This window comes from Physcomitrium patens, chromosome 3 (assembly GCF_059467195.1).
Source record: "Physcomitrium patens ecotype Gransden chromosome 3, ASM5946719v1, whole genome shotgun sequence".
Lineage (NCBI taxonomy): Eukaryota > Viridiplantae > Streptophyta > Bryopsida > Funariales > Funariaceae > Physcomitrium > Physcomitrium patens.
Window position 1 is genome coordinate 23,618,810 of NC_143412.1, and position 16,514 is coordinate 23,635,323.

Here is a 16,514-nt window from a genome sequence, read left to right on the forward strand (position 1 = left end):
CATCTTAAACCATCAAAAGTTTATCAATGTTTGGCATCTAAAGTTGTGCCTTGTAATCAAATAACAAGTGTTTATTTGCATCCTCATCCACACAACAGATTAATTTTTATGCACACACCAAATCTGAAAATAATACTTTTGTAGAGTGGAATTCAGTTGCTAATTTTGTTGGGTAAGATTTTGTGCATTGTAACCACCCTAAAGAACACAAACCCCACCATAGAAAGAGCATACTTTTGATGATGGAGAAAGCATGGACTAATGCACCACTGATGTTGGAAAACCTTAAACCATCAACTTAAGGTTTTTTTAGGCTATCTTAGAGGGTAGGTTTGGATTTATTTATTAGTTTATTTCTGGAAGGAAAAAAAAGATTTTGATGTGCTTAAAAGTAAAAAAAATTAAATTGCCATACTTGTTTAATTGATAAAATTTAACAAATCCGTTTTTTCCATTTGTTCTCTGAACCAAGATATAGATTTGAGCATAACCGTCTATAAAAACATGTTAAACCACCACCTCCATCACACTAACCACCACCTTCATCCTTGTTAAGTTTGCCGATCATTGGTGGATTTGGAATCAACTCAAAATCTTTCTACTTTCTCCAAAGTAGTTTTGGGTTTGTGCAAGGGCAATTTCTGACAAGGTCTATGAGATGGCTCAAGGGCATGACATGGTTCAAGGTATTCTGACATTACATAGATGATGAAGGTAGTGGACAAAGAAGAGGAGGGGTCAATTTGGCAAGGGAAAGGAAATGAAGGACAAAGGGATTATTGTTATTGATTTTTGGACATCAAGTCAAAGTGAGGACAAGAACCTTTTTGGGAACAAAAAATGCTTCTGGGTAGCATTCCATTGGTGGCTTTTTGTGCTTGGCTTTTCCTAGTATGACTGAATCTTGTGAAGGTTGTGCCACACCCTACTTATGACAACTAGTGTGTTTCCCTCCATGTGCCTATTAATAACCCATCCTTCCCACTTACTTTATGTTTTTCTTAACTCATTTACTTTTCATACTTCATCTCCGTTTATTGAGTCATGACAGCACTTGTTTTGTCAAATGAGAGACCACAGATTAGAAATCCTCTGGATCTGCAACATGCTTGTTAGCACCAGCAGTAGCAGTGGTAGTGGGGAGCATGTATGGTGGTGATGCATGAACTGTTTTCTATTTGGTGGCATGGGGGAGTGTGAGATGAGTGGAGCCAGGCTTCTTAAAGCACACTGTCACTGGGCACATGGATCTATGGGAGATTCAGGTTCAAAATGTCTACTACCCAATCTACAGGTTTACTTTCTATTCCAACATGAGGAAAAAAAATATAAATTTGTAAAACAAAGAACAGTTTAAATATGAATATATATAGAAAAAAACAGTTTAACTAGTAGGGAAAGGGCTGAGTAGGCACTGGTGGATAGGATGCAGCTACTCTAGAGATTGGAGGTCCACTCACAGCCAGCCATATGAGAGCATCCTACTCTCTCTCTCCAGGAATGAATCTGGTAAGGAGTTTAACATTGATTAGAGTAGCAATAAAGAGGGGGAGGAGTGAGAAGTGAGGGAGGGTGATAGAAAGAAACCAAAGGGGGATGGAATCAGAGGAGGCAGACTTGGGTGAAATAAATTCTTGTAATATGGTCCATGTGTTTGGGCTCCATGAATAGGGTTTGGAGAATACAAGACAACCTGTGGTCCACATGAAAGACAAAAGACAAAACTATTAAGGAAGTGAAGGGTGGGCCCAGCCTCCAAAATGCTGAGTCCATTCCATGTTGGCCTATATTATAGAAAGTTGGTGTGATGAGTCAACCAAGACACACCAAGGCATAATGGCTGTGAAACCTCAACCACTGTTGGGGAAAACTATTTTGCAAATAGGGCCTGATTCCAGGACTGTTGGACAGGTCGAGATTGGATTCAGAGACCCAGGGCCTTCCTTATTCACACACCCAGTTTATATTTATTCAGGCCAACTAGAATACAAGGCATGGCATGAGTGGGTTAATTTTAACCCCTCCCCCCCCCCCAAACTGATTGAAAGCCCCCAAGAGGCCAGATTTAGAGATGGAACATACTCTTAACTCTAATTTTATGGCTAGGTGGGAAGTGAGAATCTCAGTTCGTTTCCATGCTAGATTGGATGAAAAGAGATGAGTTGATGAATAAATTCATGTGGAAGAGTTTCCGTCGGTCGGGACCCTGCCCGCGAACCCATCACGGGAGGAATTTGGAGCGGCGGTTGGAGGTTAGTTAAGCCCGGGACGGGTGATGGTAGGCTGGAATCCGGCGTCAGAATTGGCTTTGTTTAATCAATGGGCATGGCGGGCTGCTGTCTGTCTGGCAGTCAGTAAGAAAGTCTTCGTGGCTCATCCGCCCCGCCGCAGTGCCACGGGAACCCACCTTGGGTCGTTTCCAAGCATAGCTTTGCAGATTTAGCATGTCAACATTCGCATGTGAATCGCTCAAGAGCTGGACGTCGATCTCGCTCTCATTCGAAGGCTGAGCGTGCGAGTTGAGAGAGCGTGGCGACGGAGAGAGAGCGAGAGAGAGAGAGAGAGACCGCATGGTTGTGCCTGAGTGTTGAAGGTCTGAAGTCCTCGCGTGTTTTTCATAGTCGTTATAGGTTGTTGCGTTATCGCTCTGGAAGGAGCAAGGACAGGGAGAAAACCTTATTTCTGCTCTCCTTGTGGTCGTTTTGGCTGTTGAAGTTGCAGTTTGATTTGTGTCGGATAGGAGGTGCAATTATGACTGGATAGGGCGGAGGGGGAGGGCGGGAGAGGGAGGGGGAGAGAGAAATAGAGGAAGACGGAGAGTAGAGGGAGCTTTGAGAGTAAAAGGCTGATGAGAATGACTGACGGAGAGGAGGATGGGGCGCAAGGGCAGGAGCCCCAGCCGCAGCAGCCCAACGGGTTCAAGAAGGTTGTGGTGGGGGTATGCGTGATGGAAAAGAAGGTACCGGCGCTCGTCGTTGTTGTCATCTTGTGGTGAAGTTGTACGCTTTTTCAAATTTCCTGCAGGTATGTTAGCCTCTGAATTTTAAAGAGCCGAGGCTTTCTACAAGTGGACGTGAAATGTGACATTCTGTTCTCACTGCTCAAGCTGAGAGCGTCCACTTCCAGTGCTCGAAGATTCGTGTACGTCCGTAGTGCACAATAATTGTCTTCCGAACACTGCTGTCGCTCATACACTGTGTGCCTCGGTGCTATCGGTCATGATCATCTCAGGGGTTGAGACGCCGACCTCTTCCGCTTCCTTTAAGGACCTATAATGGGAATAGTAGAACGATTGAATATCGTAAAAATGTGCCGGACGTTGTTTTTTTTTTTTTGAACACAATTCTTGGAGATTCAACAAGGGATTTTTTAGAGTAATGAAGTGAGTTGTATTGTTGGCGAATGTTAAGTTTCTCTGCAGTTTCTTCTCTACGAAGCGCGCAAGCAGACGTCTAAATTGTGCCGTATTCTGTAATTTTGTGAGCCACACTGAGAATCTTAGTGGAGAGTGTGGAGAAAGCAGAGTGTCTTCGTCTGAGGTTTTGGTTCTGCTGTTCATGATAATGTTGAAACTGTATTGGGAATTGTAAAATCCCGACGTTTCTTCAGCTTATCTGCACCTTAACTTCTGTTAGCCTGCAGTGGCTTCTGAGAATTTTGGATCTCCGAAGATGCCTTTGGATCAGGGCAGAATATCCTTCACGTTCAAACTTCCTCAGAATATTCCCGCAGTTTGGGAACCATGGACAGATTTTTGAATGGAATTTGCCGCAGAATTCGTTAGCTTTGATGATGGTACTTTTTTCTTGTGTCGGGATAGTTCTTTACCCACTGTTATGGACTCTTTAGGATGGTCAGTGCCTTCGCTGAACCTGAGCTTTTGACTTGCACCTGTCTTTACGCTGCTAGACGAAAATTTAATCTAAGGGAGCGGTGTCAGCATCTCAATTTTCTTTGCAAGAGTGTTGGAATTAGTTACTTTTTGGAGGGACCACCATATTTTTATAATTCCAGTTGGATTTTCTCCCCTTTCAAGATCAATGCTCTTTACTTAACTCCCTAAAGAAGGGACGTGTTCATTGATATTTAGTGCGTAAGAACTGTTGCACATGTAAGTCTGTGCGTTTCATCCTCGGAGAAGTGAATTTACTCTAAGTTTCGACGTCATTCTGTGGAGATAGTTTAGCAGCTACACTTTTAGCTCTTAGGTGGATCATATTGAAGCTATGGCTGTTTCTTGGACGAGGTTTACGTTAGCTGTGTTTGTGTTACCTCGGAATACTTCTTCGTTTAGAGATAGCTCTGAGACGATTCCTGGATTCATAAAGTAAGTCCGTGTTTTATATTTGCAGTACTGTGGTACCTCATTATTTGGGATGTCGCGTCTCCTTTTCTGTTTTACGCAAGTGAATAATTGGATGGTGGGAATTCAGACAGGCGCTACGTTTGCTTACATGATGAATTAATGTTGTTGTGACCGCGTTATGTTGCTAGGCTCTTTTTCATAGAAAATTCTGGTCATCTTGTGTAGACTCTTAGTCAGGGTCAGAGTTGAATGCTAGAGTGAAATCCACACTATTTCTTACACACTGTCTGCATGCTGAAGATGAACGTGCGTGATCTTCACGTGTGCATGAGTGCACACACACACACACTCAATCTTTCCATAATCATTTTACTCAATGGTGTGTATACTCTTATACTAGGATTTGGACCAGTATGAGTACGGCATGACGTTGATCTGTGGGATGATCCCAATTGGTCTTGTTCTATGCGTATCTGACAGTGAGTTCTTGGATACTGGCAGGCATTATCGGGACCGATGGCTCAAATTTTAGATCGACTCAAAATGTTTGGTGAATTTGAGGTGTGCTTCTTTTACACGTTTAACCTTGTTCTGAATGTAAACGGTCTCCTTCGGACAGTATTAGTGATACGTCTGTACGGTGCTTGCATGTACTGCTTCGGTATTGTTATTGACCTTGTGAGATTTCTTGTCCACCGAAGGGTACAATTCTTCTACGACTTACCCCTCCGGTATCTACATACTTTTTCGGCCCTAAACTGCTGCTCTTTGTTCGCAGATCATAATTTTTGGAGACCGAGTAATCCTGCATGAGCCAGTAGAAAAGTAAGTATTTGCTTTACGATCCTGCGCTTAGTTCATGATTACCCTATTGATCGCTGTGTCAAAGTCAAGGTCGAGGAAACTCCAGTCTTATCTATTGATTATAAATTCCGTGTGGATGTTATGTTTCATGTGATCGTTCCCCATAATGAATTGGATTTATATGCACATCTATTTAAAAGTTTCTTCTACTTCACTTTTCAGGTGGCCGCTCTGCGACTGCTTGATAGCATTCTATTCAACGGGTTATCCTCTCAGTAAAGCTGAAGCTTATGCTGCGCTTCGCAAGTCTGTTCACTTATCTTTTCGTCTTTCTATTTCCTTTTCTAAATTTGAAGTGGTAATGATGAGGATTTGTTTTATTCTTACTGTTTTTAAGTTCATTAAAAGCTCTACACCCTGGGTGTTAAGGTTTTAATATGATGGCAGACATTCTTATCACCTTTTACTTACTGATATGCTCTAGGCCTTACCTGATTAACGAGCTGAAATTGCAGCACCTCCTTCACGATCGTCGCAAAGTTTATGCTGTACGTACTACTTGTACCTGCTTCGTTACGAATAATGTTGTACTTAGTAGTCTGATACCAGGACGGAACCTTGTTAACATCTGGTTTTCAGGATAACTTAACGAGTTTGATGTCTGTTTGGGTATGTTACGAGGCTTTTCGTTAGCAGGTGATGTAGCAATGTCTCAACATACATATTCTGATTTGCTCTTGGATTTGGTGGATTTCTCAGCGCCTTGACGAGTATGGGATTCCGATTCCAAATTATATACTAGTCAATCGTGACTTTCCTTATCAAGAAGTGGACTATTTTGTGGAAGAAGAAGACTACGTTGAGGTCCAAGGAAGAAAAATCATGAAACCATTTGTTGAAAAGCCTGTGGATGGTATACACGCTTCTCCAACAGTCTTGTACCAGTGTTTCTCTCCTGTTTATTCTTCATTAACGCAACATGGATGCTATTCACAATGTGACTTGTGTTGTACAATTACCTGAGAGACATTGTCAATAATTTCATCTACCACCGCATCTGTTTTACAAACCTTTTCTCTATAGAAGTAGAGGTTTCCATTATATTTTCCAATTGAAGTCCCCGAGTATTTATCTTTGAGCAGGAGATAATCACAGCGTAATGATATACTACCCAAGTTCTGCTGGTGGGGGCATGAAAGAGCTCTTCCGGAAGGTAACTCTGACTTGAGTTGTACACATATATGTAGCAATAGACTAACTGGAATATTTATAAGAGTGCGCATTAATTTCATTTTTTCATGTTATTATTATTATTATTTCTTCTTCTTCCCTAGAGGACTGCGAAATAGAAGGTTTTCTTGGTCCTTTGACTTCATTAGCATGTACCACTTGCTTACGCTAGTGGTGTGTTTTGTTTGTCTAGGTTGCAATGATTGTGCGGTAGATCACCTGTCTACTATCACGACCACTTTGTGATACTTGTTCTCAGAGTTTATATGTAAGTGTGGTTTATTGATTTACTAGTAGTAACCATGCAATCATGTATTCTTCAGGTGGGTAATCGATCTAGTGAATTTCACCCTGAGATACGGAGAGTACGGAGGTCTGGCTCCTACATTTATGAGGAGTTCATGCCCACCGGTGGTACTGATGTTAAGGTACGGGCAGATGTTTTGTTAAGGCGAATGCTTCAGGGAGTTTACTTATGCACTTCTTGCATGATGAGTGAAAATAATTTATCCCCCAATATGTTTAGTTGTTGTACTTTTGTAAATTGCAAGGTCTTTCCTGTTTTATGATTTCTTGTACAAGTAGATGTAGAAGGACTTCCTTGCTCATTAATACTATCGCTTTTGCGTTTATAGCTAGCATAGTCTAATATTTGAACTGCTGACGTGCGCTACATCCTGTGAGGCGATATTCTCACTTCAGCCCGCTTTGAACTAACCTTGCATACAAGATCATTTAAGAGGAGTTTATGTAAATAACGTAACATCTGTTAGCTTTGGCAAGGACTTTGGTCGATTCGCCTTTTTCATGTGTGAATTTCAAGACGAGATTGTTGCCGACGTGGTATGCTTCTTGCATGCAGGTGTATACAGTGGGGCCAGAATATGCTCATGCAGAAGCTAGAAAGTCTCCTGTTGTGGATGGTGTAGTAATGAGAAGTGCTGATGGAAAGGAGGTGAGAAAAGTTCAAAAACTAATGAATTTGTTTTGAAGAGGCCAATCAAGCTAAATTAGCTGACGTTTAGACTAAGGGATTCGGAGTCCCGGACTTTAATTTGAAATGTTATTTAGTACGTCATCATTGTAATTGTTATTGACAATTAATATGCTTACAATAAATATGCGTGGTAAGTTTTGTGAAGGCATCTTAACTTGGCAAAAGGTGCGTTCACTGCACGATATTGCTAATGTTTTAGTATAGTTAATCTCATAACCCCTTGGTCTCACGGAGGGACCGTGATCTCATTGTGTGATTTAGGTGAGATACCCTGTGCTTCTGACTCCAACGGAGAAAAATATTGCCCGAGAAGTCTGTGTTGCTTTTGGACAAGGGGTGAGTTCATTTATGCCTTGATAAATCTGGTTTTTGAATTTTAACATTGGATGGAAGCCTGAGGATAGTATGTACGAGAGTGGTATCATCCTCGTGTTCGTTCTGTAGTTATGAGTGAATCCGGGTTATTGACGTTTGCTCGATCGAATGAGCATTGTGACATAGGAGCTCTGATCGAATGCGAGGCGTGCCGAACACACGTGTAGTTGTTAGAAACATTCTTTCCTCAATATCTTTCCCCCATTCCGATGTTTCTTGTGCACTAGTATTTGGATGTATACACAACATTCTTAAAAAAGAGGCATAACTCAGTTCTATTTATTGTCGTTCAGCCGTAGGGGTTCTAGATATTCAAAACCCAGTCGGATCCTATAAGAGTTCAATGTGTCTTGGGATGCAGTAGTAGACTCTATTCAGTGAGAGAAGAGACACTTTTCCTACGAAGGCTATTGGCTCCCCTCGATACCCAACAGAATCGAAGTTGGTCGGACACCCACATAGCCGGTTGTACTACCCCGGCTGTTCACTTTGATTTGAGTTGTAGTCGGTCCTTGGGCAAAAGAATGCCTCAGACTCTTTGTCTCAACATGCTTTGTAAGCTGCTCTTCAATGTTAGCCAGGTATCTAGTGTTGTTAGGTGCATGATATTCTCGGTTATCTAACAGTTCATAATTAATCTGCAGGTGTGCGGGTTTGATTTACTCCGATCACAAGGCCGGTCATATGTTTGTGATGTTAATGGGTGGAGTTTCGTTAAGAACTCTTACAAGTGAGTTTTCATTATTTTTACTGCTTTTCTAAGTATTTATGTCTTTGTGGTAGTGGACCAAGTAATCTTCTTGCTCTTCTAGCACTACATGATGCTCTGGTCTTGTGATACTGAGAGACTAAATTTCTCTACCGCGATCCCAGGTATTACGACGATGCAGCTTGTGTTCTAAGAACCATGTTCCTTGAAACAAGAGCACCACATCTCAATGTGAAGCTTTCATGTTTGCCGTGGAGCAGAGTCGAACAACCTCTTGAGGCAGATGATCCTAATGGCATTTCAAGGCAGGAAAGTGCTGCACTTTCTGGTACATTTGGTCAATCGGAAGAGCTGCGGTGTGTAATTGCCATTTTACGCCAGTAAGATCTCAATCCTTAACATTTCTTCTTCTACTTCTTCAATTCTAATTTTTTCAAAACTAAAATTATTTCTCGGCGTATATGTCTTTCGTATACTCCATTGATATTCTGTGTTTCACCTATTCATGATACGTTTTTACAATCTGACTTGACAACCGTTTGTCTGCCTGACAGTGGTGATAGAACTCCAAAGCAAAAGGTCAAGATGAAAGTTACACAGGATAGACTACTCAACCTTATGCTGAAGTACAACGGTGGGAGACCTCGATCAGAGGTAAAATCCTTTCCTTTAATATATCCAACCTCTCAAGTGTCCTTGCCCATAATTGTCTTTGCTCTGACTTGACTATTATTTTTGGCCGTTATATTCCTGGTTGTTATGTCGCTTTCACTTTCTTAGAATTACTCTAATTGATGGTTCAATATTGTAGCTAATACAACATTCCTGTTGCATATTGTTACAGGCTAAACTGAAAAGTGCAGTGCAGTTGCAAGATCTTCTCGACGCAACTCGTATGCTTGTCCCTCGTGCTAGGTCCGCAAACCTCCTATGTTCAGTTGATAACTTGCAGAGTTTTTGAGCTTGATCAATTTCTTTCTTTTCAGATCTTTTGCGATGAAGAGGCTGATGTTTATCTTCTATACATGACAATATTCTCAGATCAGGTAAAGAGAGTAGCGACAGTGAGGCAGAAGACTGGGAGCACGCCGAGAAATTACGCCACGTTAAAGCAGTTCTTGAGGAGGTGAAATTGTGCTATTGTTGTCGTTTGCTTGTATGCCAGAATATAGTCCTATACAGCTGCGCTTTTCACATTGTCCTCTCTTTGAAAGGTCTTCATTTCAGTTTTCAGAATGCCTTGCAATTTTCACGTTCAACCTAATTTAATGCTTTAATTTATCTTATGCAGGGTGGTCACTTCTCTGGAATTTATCGAAAAGTGCAGCTAAAACCCCAGAAGTGGGCGAAGATTCCGAAGGAGGAGGATGAGATCGAAGAAGAACGCCCCATAGAGGCGCTGATGGTGCTGAAATATGGAGGCGTTCTCACGCATGCCGGTCGGAAGCAGGTCCTTAAACGTTTACTGTATCTAATCTTTACTGCCTCTTTCACAAATGAACTCTGCAATTCTTAGGATAAAAGAATGTGGCCGACACCCTCGAAGCACTGGACCAAAAGTAATACAAACTATAGAGTGTGAAGTAGAGTTGTTTGAGCTTAAATTTGACATTGCTGAAAGTCATGGTGGGTTTATGTTGGTTTCGCCAGGTTGGAATGCTCAAGTTGATACTCAAACCAAATGTGTTCCTTTCTGTTTTGTGTCACTTTATGTCCTCAACAGCGCTTCTTCATTGCTGTTAGTATAACGATCTTAACTTCAATTGTCAGCTCCAGTGTTAGGTGGATGTTAGCGCATTTCCATGAAATTGTCAGAAGGTTGAGGTTATTCTATGGATTTATGTGATTGCAGGCCGAAGAATTGGGGCGATCTTTCAGGAATTTCATGTACCCAGGTAAATACCACGGATTAGCTGCATGGAGGAAACTACTACTTCTAAGTGTTGCACATGCTAGATAAGAAAGTAAATTTGACAGAGTTGCACTTAATGTAGACATACTGCATTCTGGTTCATTTGAAAAGCACATCCATGTGAATCCTGATATGGATTGCAGGAGAGGGGACTGGTTTGCTGCGACTCCATAGTACTTATCGGCATGACTTGAAAATCTACAGTTCCGACGAAGGGAGGGTGCAGGTAATATCCTCTTCAAAGATTGACAACATGGTCATAGTTTTGGTTAACATGGAGTATTGCAATGCACTTCCATATTTGTTTTTTTCCTTAGGGTTCCTAGCATGCATTGTTTTGTTTGCAACATGGTGCATGTACCAGTGAATCACTTGGTGCTTCTCCTGTTTCATCGCAAAAGTTCGGTCTGTCTGGTAAATTATTATTTGTATTCTTGCACCTTGGGTTCTTTCCTGGAATTCGTTTCTTTACTAGGAGCTTTTATTTTCTGTAGATGTCAGCTGCTGCATTTGCGAAAGGTTTACTTGATCTGGAAGGTCAGCTGACCCCCATACTGGTGAGTTCTTCAAATTTGTCTAAGAAAGCATGCACTTTCTTAGACAATATATCTGATTATTGTTCTTCTGCTTTGTTGTTGAATCACCTTGGAACTGTAGCTGTTCTTGAAGTGATTTATGAGGATTGGTTTGCAGGTTTCTCTTGTCAGCAAAGATTCGCCTATGCTCGATGGTCTGGATACTGCTAGTATTGAGATGGACGAAGCAAAGGTATTTTTTTATATTTTTTGATAAGAACCTGTTATAAGTATGAGTTGTTTCATCTTCACTCTTTGTAGTTGATTAGTACGAAGAATTATTATTATAAAATTTTACGTTTTTCAACAATTGTAGATGAATGATTTATTATTTTTATTTTTTGAGTCTTCATGGTTGAATGTTTTATTGTTTTTTTAGGCGAAATTATACGAGGTAATGACATCATCTAAAGAGCAGCCGCTTCCTGTACCCTCGAAACCTGACATGCCTTGGATGGTGGATGGAGGAGGCATGCCTCAGAACTCCTTGGATCTGATGAAGAAACTGGTTGAACATCTTGCCATTACCTCTGCTTTCAATTTAGTATGAATTTGTATGATTGGCGTAAGCTAATTGCATAGCCTTCAAGCATGAAATAGTTGCTATAGTTGCATCTGTTGGTTGAGAATGTATAATATAGCTTTTTTGTGAATACATGTTGTATAAGCCTCTTTCTCCTTTTATTTTAAAGTCGTACGTAATATGCAAATATAAATTCGATTATGACTTGTGGAGAAGCGATGGTTCCAGCTGCTGCAGTTCATCAGAAGAGCACTCTTTTAGTTTTTACAACTTATTTCTCATCTACGGCTTGGCTTTCTCAGGTTGAGCTTACCAAGAGAGTTACAGCCCAGGTCAAAGTCCTTTGTAAAGCTGAAGAAGAACGACTGGCTTCGACCACACTTGATGAAGAGCTTCCACCTTATGACCAAGCCCGTGCTTTGGGAAAGACCAATATGGATGTTGACCGAATCGCTGCTGGGCTACCTTGTGGTAGTGAAGGATTTCTTCTCATGTTCGCTCGATGGAAGAAATTAGAGCGGGACGTTTACAATGACCGTAAAGAGTAAGTACCGTCAAATTTGAATGTCTTGAATAATCCATTGGATATTTTAGAATATTTATACACTCCGTAAAATGTTAGGAACATGTGATACTTGATCTTCGACAGTTGCGGGAGCTTCCGAATTTTTTGATATTTGCGTATGTGTAGTTTTGTGTGAGGTCAAGAGTCGTTCTTATCGTCTATGTAAGACTTGTCTTTGGCTTGAACTAATCGTCGATGGAATTGGTGGAAGCAGCCGATACGATATAAGCAAAGTTCCCGATATATACGATTCTGCCAAGTGAGCTTTTGTTCTATCTATTCTTTTGGGTCTTATTCAAGTCATAGTTAAATTGCGCCCCTTTCAGTATTTCGAGAAATTTCTTCTTGCCTTGATTGGTTCTATGTCTGCTCTATGTCACGACATATATTCCATCTTTCCCGTGAACACTCTTAAATCATCTGGAATAAGTTGGTCTTATTCAAGTTTTTTCGCTGAAAATTTATGCCAATCTTCGTGTTCAGATATGATCTTCTTCATAATGCTCATTTACAACTTCAGGGACTTGACGAACTCTATAGAGTGGCGAAGGTACCGCGGCTTCCCGAAGTTTATATCACATCCTTAAGAAATATTTCGTTGAACTGGATGTGGATACCGTCCATTCTCGTTGTGCTTTAATGATAAGTTGATTATTGCTCTGGTCTCAGAAACTTGCGGATGGGGTTATCCCGAATGAATATGGAATTAATCCTCAACACAAACTGATCATAGGAGCCAAGGTACTCAGACAACCTCTCAGTTTTTTTCTACTTCAAGTTTTTAGGTCATACAAATTTAATGTCAGTAGAAAGTGTAATATAGCTTTTCTCTGTTTTGCTTCGTTGAACCCCTTCCTTATTGTAGTTGTATAAATTGATCGTGTCATGTTTCTGAGCACCTTGGTGAAGTGTAACTGACAACTACGCTGTGTTTGTCTTCGAGCTCATTTTGAATTTTTTCTGTAGGCTAAATTTTCTTAGAAGTGATACTAACGTCTGTGAATCCTTTGTGAAAGATTGCCCGTCGACTTCTAGGAAAGATCCTCATTGATCTACGAAATACTCGGGAAGAAGCCATTAGTGTGGCTCAAGTGAAGCAAAAGCAGGGCCATTTTTCAAGTAGAGTTCGGAAACCATCTGAGGAGGGCAACCGAATCAGTGGTAAAGTTAGAGTGGCTGTTGATAACTCAAGGCAAACTTGCCCAGCGGACAAATCATATGAGACGGACGATGACGATGACAAAGAAACCCAGTATCGGTTGGACCCTAAGTAAGGAATATAATTTACTCCTACCTTATCTTCGAATTTCCTCATAAATATCCCGAAAACTTATGTTCAGTTGTGCTAATCTGTGGTCGTGATCGTTTTTATACAGGTATGCCAATGTTCGAACACCTGAAAGACATGTTCGCACCAGGCTTTACTTCACGTCGGTAAGTTGCTGAACGATTTCCTACCTCGCATGTGGTGATGAATTGCTAGTCCTTTTACGGTTTACTTCTAGAAGGTTTGTCGGCCTTATTTGGTGTTCTTTCTCCGCAAAATGTCTTGTTTTCTCACGATATTGTTTGGAACATATGCAGGAGTCACACATCCATTCGTTGATCAATGTTATCCGTTATTGTCATTTAGACGATTCTTTGAAAGGAGAACCAGGCCTGGTTGCAAATGAAGGTTTGAAGCGCATATTTGAAATCAAGGAGCTTGACTACTTGACCCATATTGTGCTACGAATGTACGAGAATACTGCAGTAAGTATTGTTTCACAGTACGATCCTATATCCATCCAAGTTTTCAAGGCACACTAAAATGTGTTTGCTGTTGATACATCATGTCAAACGTACTTGGTTCTTCAGTAGCTTGAATAGGACCCCTAACGTCTTTCTGTTCATAGGTGCCTTTGGAAGATTCACGAAGATTCAGGATTGAGTTGATGTTTAGTAGTGGAGCAGCTTTAAGTCCTCTCGAGGTGAGTACACCTATATCTACTGTGCGGTTTGCGCTTGGATGTTTCTGAGCATCTCATAATTTGTTATATGTTTTAAACATGTATTCTGCATTTTATCAAGATTAGAGGGTCAAAATTGGACCTGAGATCTCTGGTTGGGTTTGTGTGCCTTCAGGCAACTCCTCGCAATCGAGATCACACTCTACCAGTGTTGCCTCCGGAGACTTTGCAGGAAGAGGGTAGCTACGTGACTTTGGACCGCTTGGAGAAGCTGGTGCGGCCATTTGCCATGCCGGCTGAAGACTTTCCTCCAGCCAGCACCCCGCAAGGATTCTCCGGACTATTTATGAAAGGTGGAGGAGTTCTGGAGAGACTTATTAATTTCTGGCCTTTCAACAAGACTCCGAAGTAGTTTAGGAACCCTAAAATTTCGTGTCAGAAAATTGTCGTATACACTTCGAATATTAATAACGCTGGGATTGCTTGTCGATATTGTTTATAGGAATTGATGTTTGAGTAAGGTTTGGAAAACAGTAATTTTCATTTAATGACCTGCTTTCGATAATACTTATATTGATACAGTAATGTTCATATGAAGCCTGTTCACGAATACGTTCTAACACTCAGATAATCACTCTTAAAATTTACAGTTACAATAGATGAACTATGGGAATGAAATCGTTGTAGATAATCTCAAGTAATTATTCAAGTAATCAGAATCTTTGATAGTGTTGTGTGTGAAAATGGTCATGGTCGGTCACTCAGATGGTCTTAGTAATCGAAACGTAGAAGGATAAGGTGTAAGCAATCAATAATAGACCATACGGAAACTGCAAATATTAGTAATCCTTTACTGTGTAACGAAATTCTAACTATGTCAGCATTTTTTAGGGAATCTGTGGAATTTTTTGTTACTTGATTCTGTGACAAATCGAATCTAAGTAGGTGATTGGGGTATCTAGAGTTGCAATGAAAGTTTTGAATTTTGCTATCGTTGTGATTATCTTGTTGAGAATTCAATGAATGTCAGTTCATGCTTATAGCATGGTTCTAAGAATCTATGATGTGGGTTTGGAAATAAAGGGGTTCGACGTTGGTGGCACTCGAGGCGACAATAATCGTCAAGGTATCATCTTGGTTCAGCTTACCTTTTTTGAGTTTATTTGGGAGAGAGCAATCCAACGCTGGGACCGTTATGGGCAAGCAAACACCTTGGCATCTATTGTACCGAGGGCAGCGTATTGAAGGGTTAGTTTTTCAAGTTCATATTGCACGAAGGCAATATCCAGTGAAGCTTGAACTTAGACTACTAGGTTGCAAGCTTATGTCCAACAGGTTTAGTCAATGGCGCGCTAGGCTGCCTTTAAGGTACTCTCCGTCGTCGATATGAAGTTTTTGTTTTGTTTATCTATACTACAGATTTTGATAACGTTCGTCGTGCTTGCCATGGGGTTAGGAACATATGGTACACTGAACGCAATTTTTTTACAGATCAAGCTCATAACATTTGAATCTTTTAGGCTTGTGCCTGCAGACTCAAGTTTCAGCTGTGGTTGTGTTAAATTTATTTAATAAGAGGCACACTTCTGTCGTCAAAGATAATTTTCAAAATTTGTTTGTTGCTTCCCTACTTGGTTATTGAATTTTTTTGTATTCTCGGGATCTTCCTTTCGGTAATCTTTGACAGGTTCGTTTTTCAGACACATACCATTTCGCACATGCTATGAGAAGGATCTTTCATGAGTCATGTTCATGTTGCGTGGGTTTGGTATCAAAATGGACTTCTTGAGGCGTCATCTTCGAACCTTATGGATAATCGTTTCATTAGTAACCGTACCATTGACTAGCAATTTTTTGCATCTTTCATATCCTGTTGGTTTCAAATTCAAGTTCTTCTAAGAATGAGTCAGCAGGAACTTTGAATACGTTAACTTACATCATGTGGGTGGAAACAAGTGATCTGTTGGTGGCAGACAGGTACTGTATTTTAGTTACAAAGTCTGAAGCTGATGGGCTGATGAGCCGTTGGGTAGGTTTTTTCTCACAACATCGTCTTTCAGTAAAGCAGGTATAAAGAAATCTTGTGTAACTTAGTAGAGAACAAGGTAGCGTGAGGGGTGGGCCAAGATTAGAATAATGCTGAGCTACTACTAGAATGAAGCTGCACAAATCTCACCAGGGTATTTCAATGTTATGTCCAGACTCTTGAATTAGCATTGACAGGACTACAGACCAAAAGATTTCATAACACTAATTGATATCCTAAGCGCTACTCTCTATTAAGCATGTCAACAGGCCAGAGTTGTTTTAAATATCAGAGTAGGGCGTGGTTAAAGTCACCAATTCATTAGTGGAAGTTGAGATATAAGAACGTGAGATAAAAAGTTGCTCAATGACAATACAATCATAGCCAACAATGTGCAAATCGCACCTAACCAGTTTGGTATTCACACTGTGCACTGAGCTTCAAGTGCAATTAGTATTCAAGTGGCAATTGATCTTACTTTTTGCCAATCTAGATTACTATCAGTGTTTATGGTAGTTTTGTGAAATTGAGTATATTATTTTG

General features: G+C 40.7%; 1 protein-coding gene across 2 annotated transcripts; it reads left to right on the plus strand.

The window, feature by feature from the left end:
* Positions 1-2,465: 2,465 nt before the first annotated feature.
* On the plus strand, positions 2,466-15,556 carry LOC112280341 (inositol hexakisphosphate and diphosphoinositol-pentakisphosphate kinase VIP1). Of its 2 annotated transcripts, none has more exons than XM_024515728.3 (31): positions 2,466-2,959; positions 4,808-4,867; positions 5,085-5,131; positions 5,333-5,416; positions 5,595-5,658; positions 5,870-6,023; positions 6,253-6,323; positions 6,664-6,768; positions 7,203-7,295; positions 7,599-7,673; positions 8,357-8,442; positions 8,586-8,801; positions 8,976-9,075; positions 9,266-9,336; positions 9,463-9,547; positions 9,713-9,871; positions 10,274-10,316; positions 10,477-10,559; positions 10,828-10,890; positions 11,027-11,101; positions 11,288-11,416; positions 11,734-11,975; positions 12,211-12,255; positions 12,480-12,546; positions 12,666-12,737; positions 13,013-13,266; positions 13,373-13,430; positions 13,581-13,748; positions 13,892-13,966; positions 14,121-14,298; positions 15,029-15,556. In XM_024515728.3, the coding sequence occupies exons 1-31, from the start codon at positions 2,849-2,851 to the stop codon at positions 15,061-15,063; spliced, it is 3,168 nt and encodes a 1,055-aa protein (XP_024371496.1). In that variant the 5' UTR covers positions 2,466-2,848; the 3' UTR covers positions 15,064-15,556. The 2 variants fall into 2 exon arrangements, with proteins under 2 accessions (XP_024371496.1, XP_024371497.2); XM_024515729.3 differs by having other exon boundaries at positions 2,792-3,024.
* The last annotated feature ends 958 nt before the right edge of the window (positions 15,557-16,514 follow it).

Bases quoted from the DNA above. Each gene is read 5' to 3' on its own strand.
- LOC112280341 (XM_024515728.3), top strand. From the start codon at position 2,849: ATGAGAATGACTGACGGAGAGGAGGATGGGGCGCAAGGGCAGGAGCCC. The intron at 5,417-5,594 runs GTCTGTTCACTT...GATATGCTCTAG, and splicing joins GCTTATGCTGCGCTTCGCAA to GCCTTACCTGATTAACGAGC. The intron at 14,299-15,028 runs GTGGAGGAGTTC...TTGGAAATAAAG, and splicing joins CTCCGGACTATTTATGAAAG to GGGTTCGACGTTGGTGGCAC.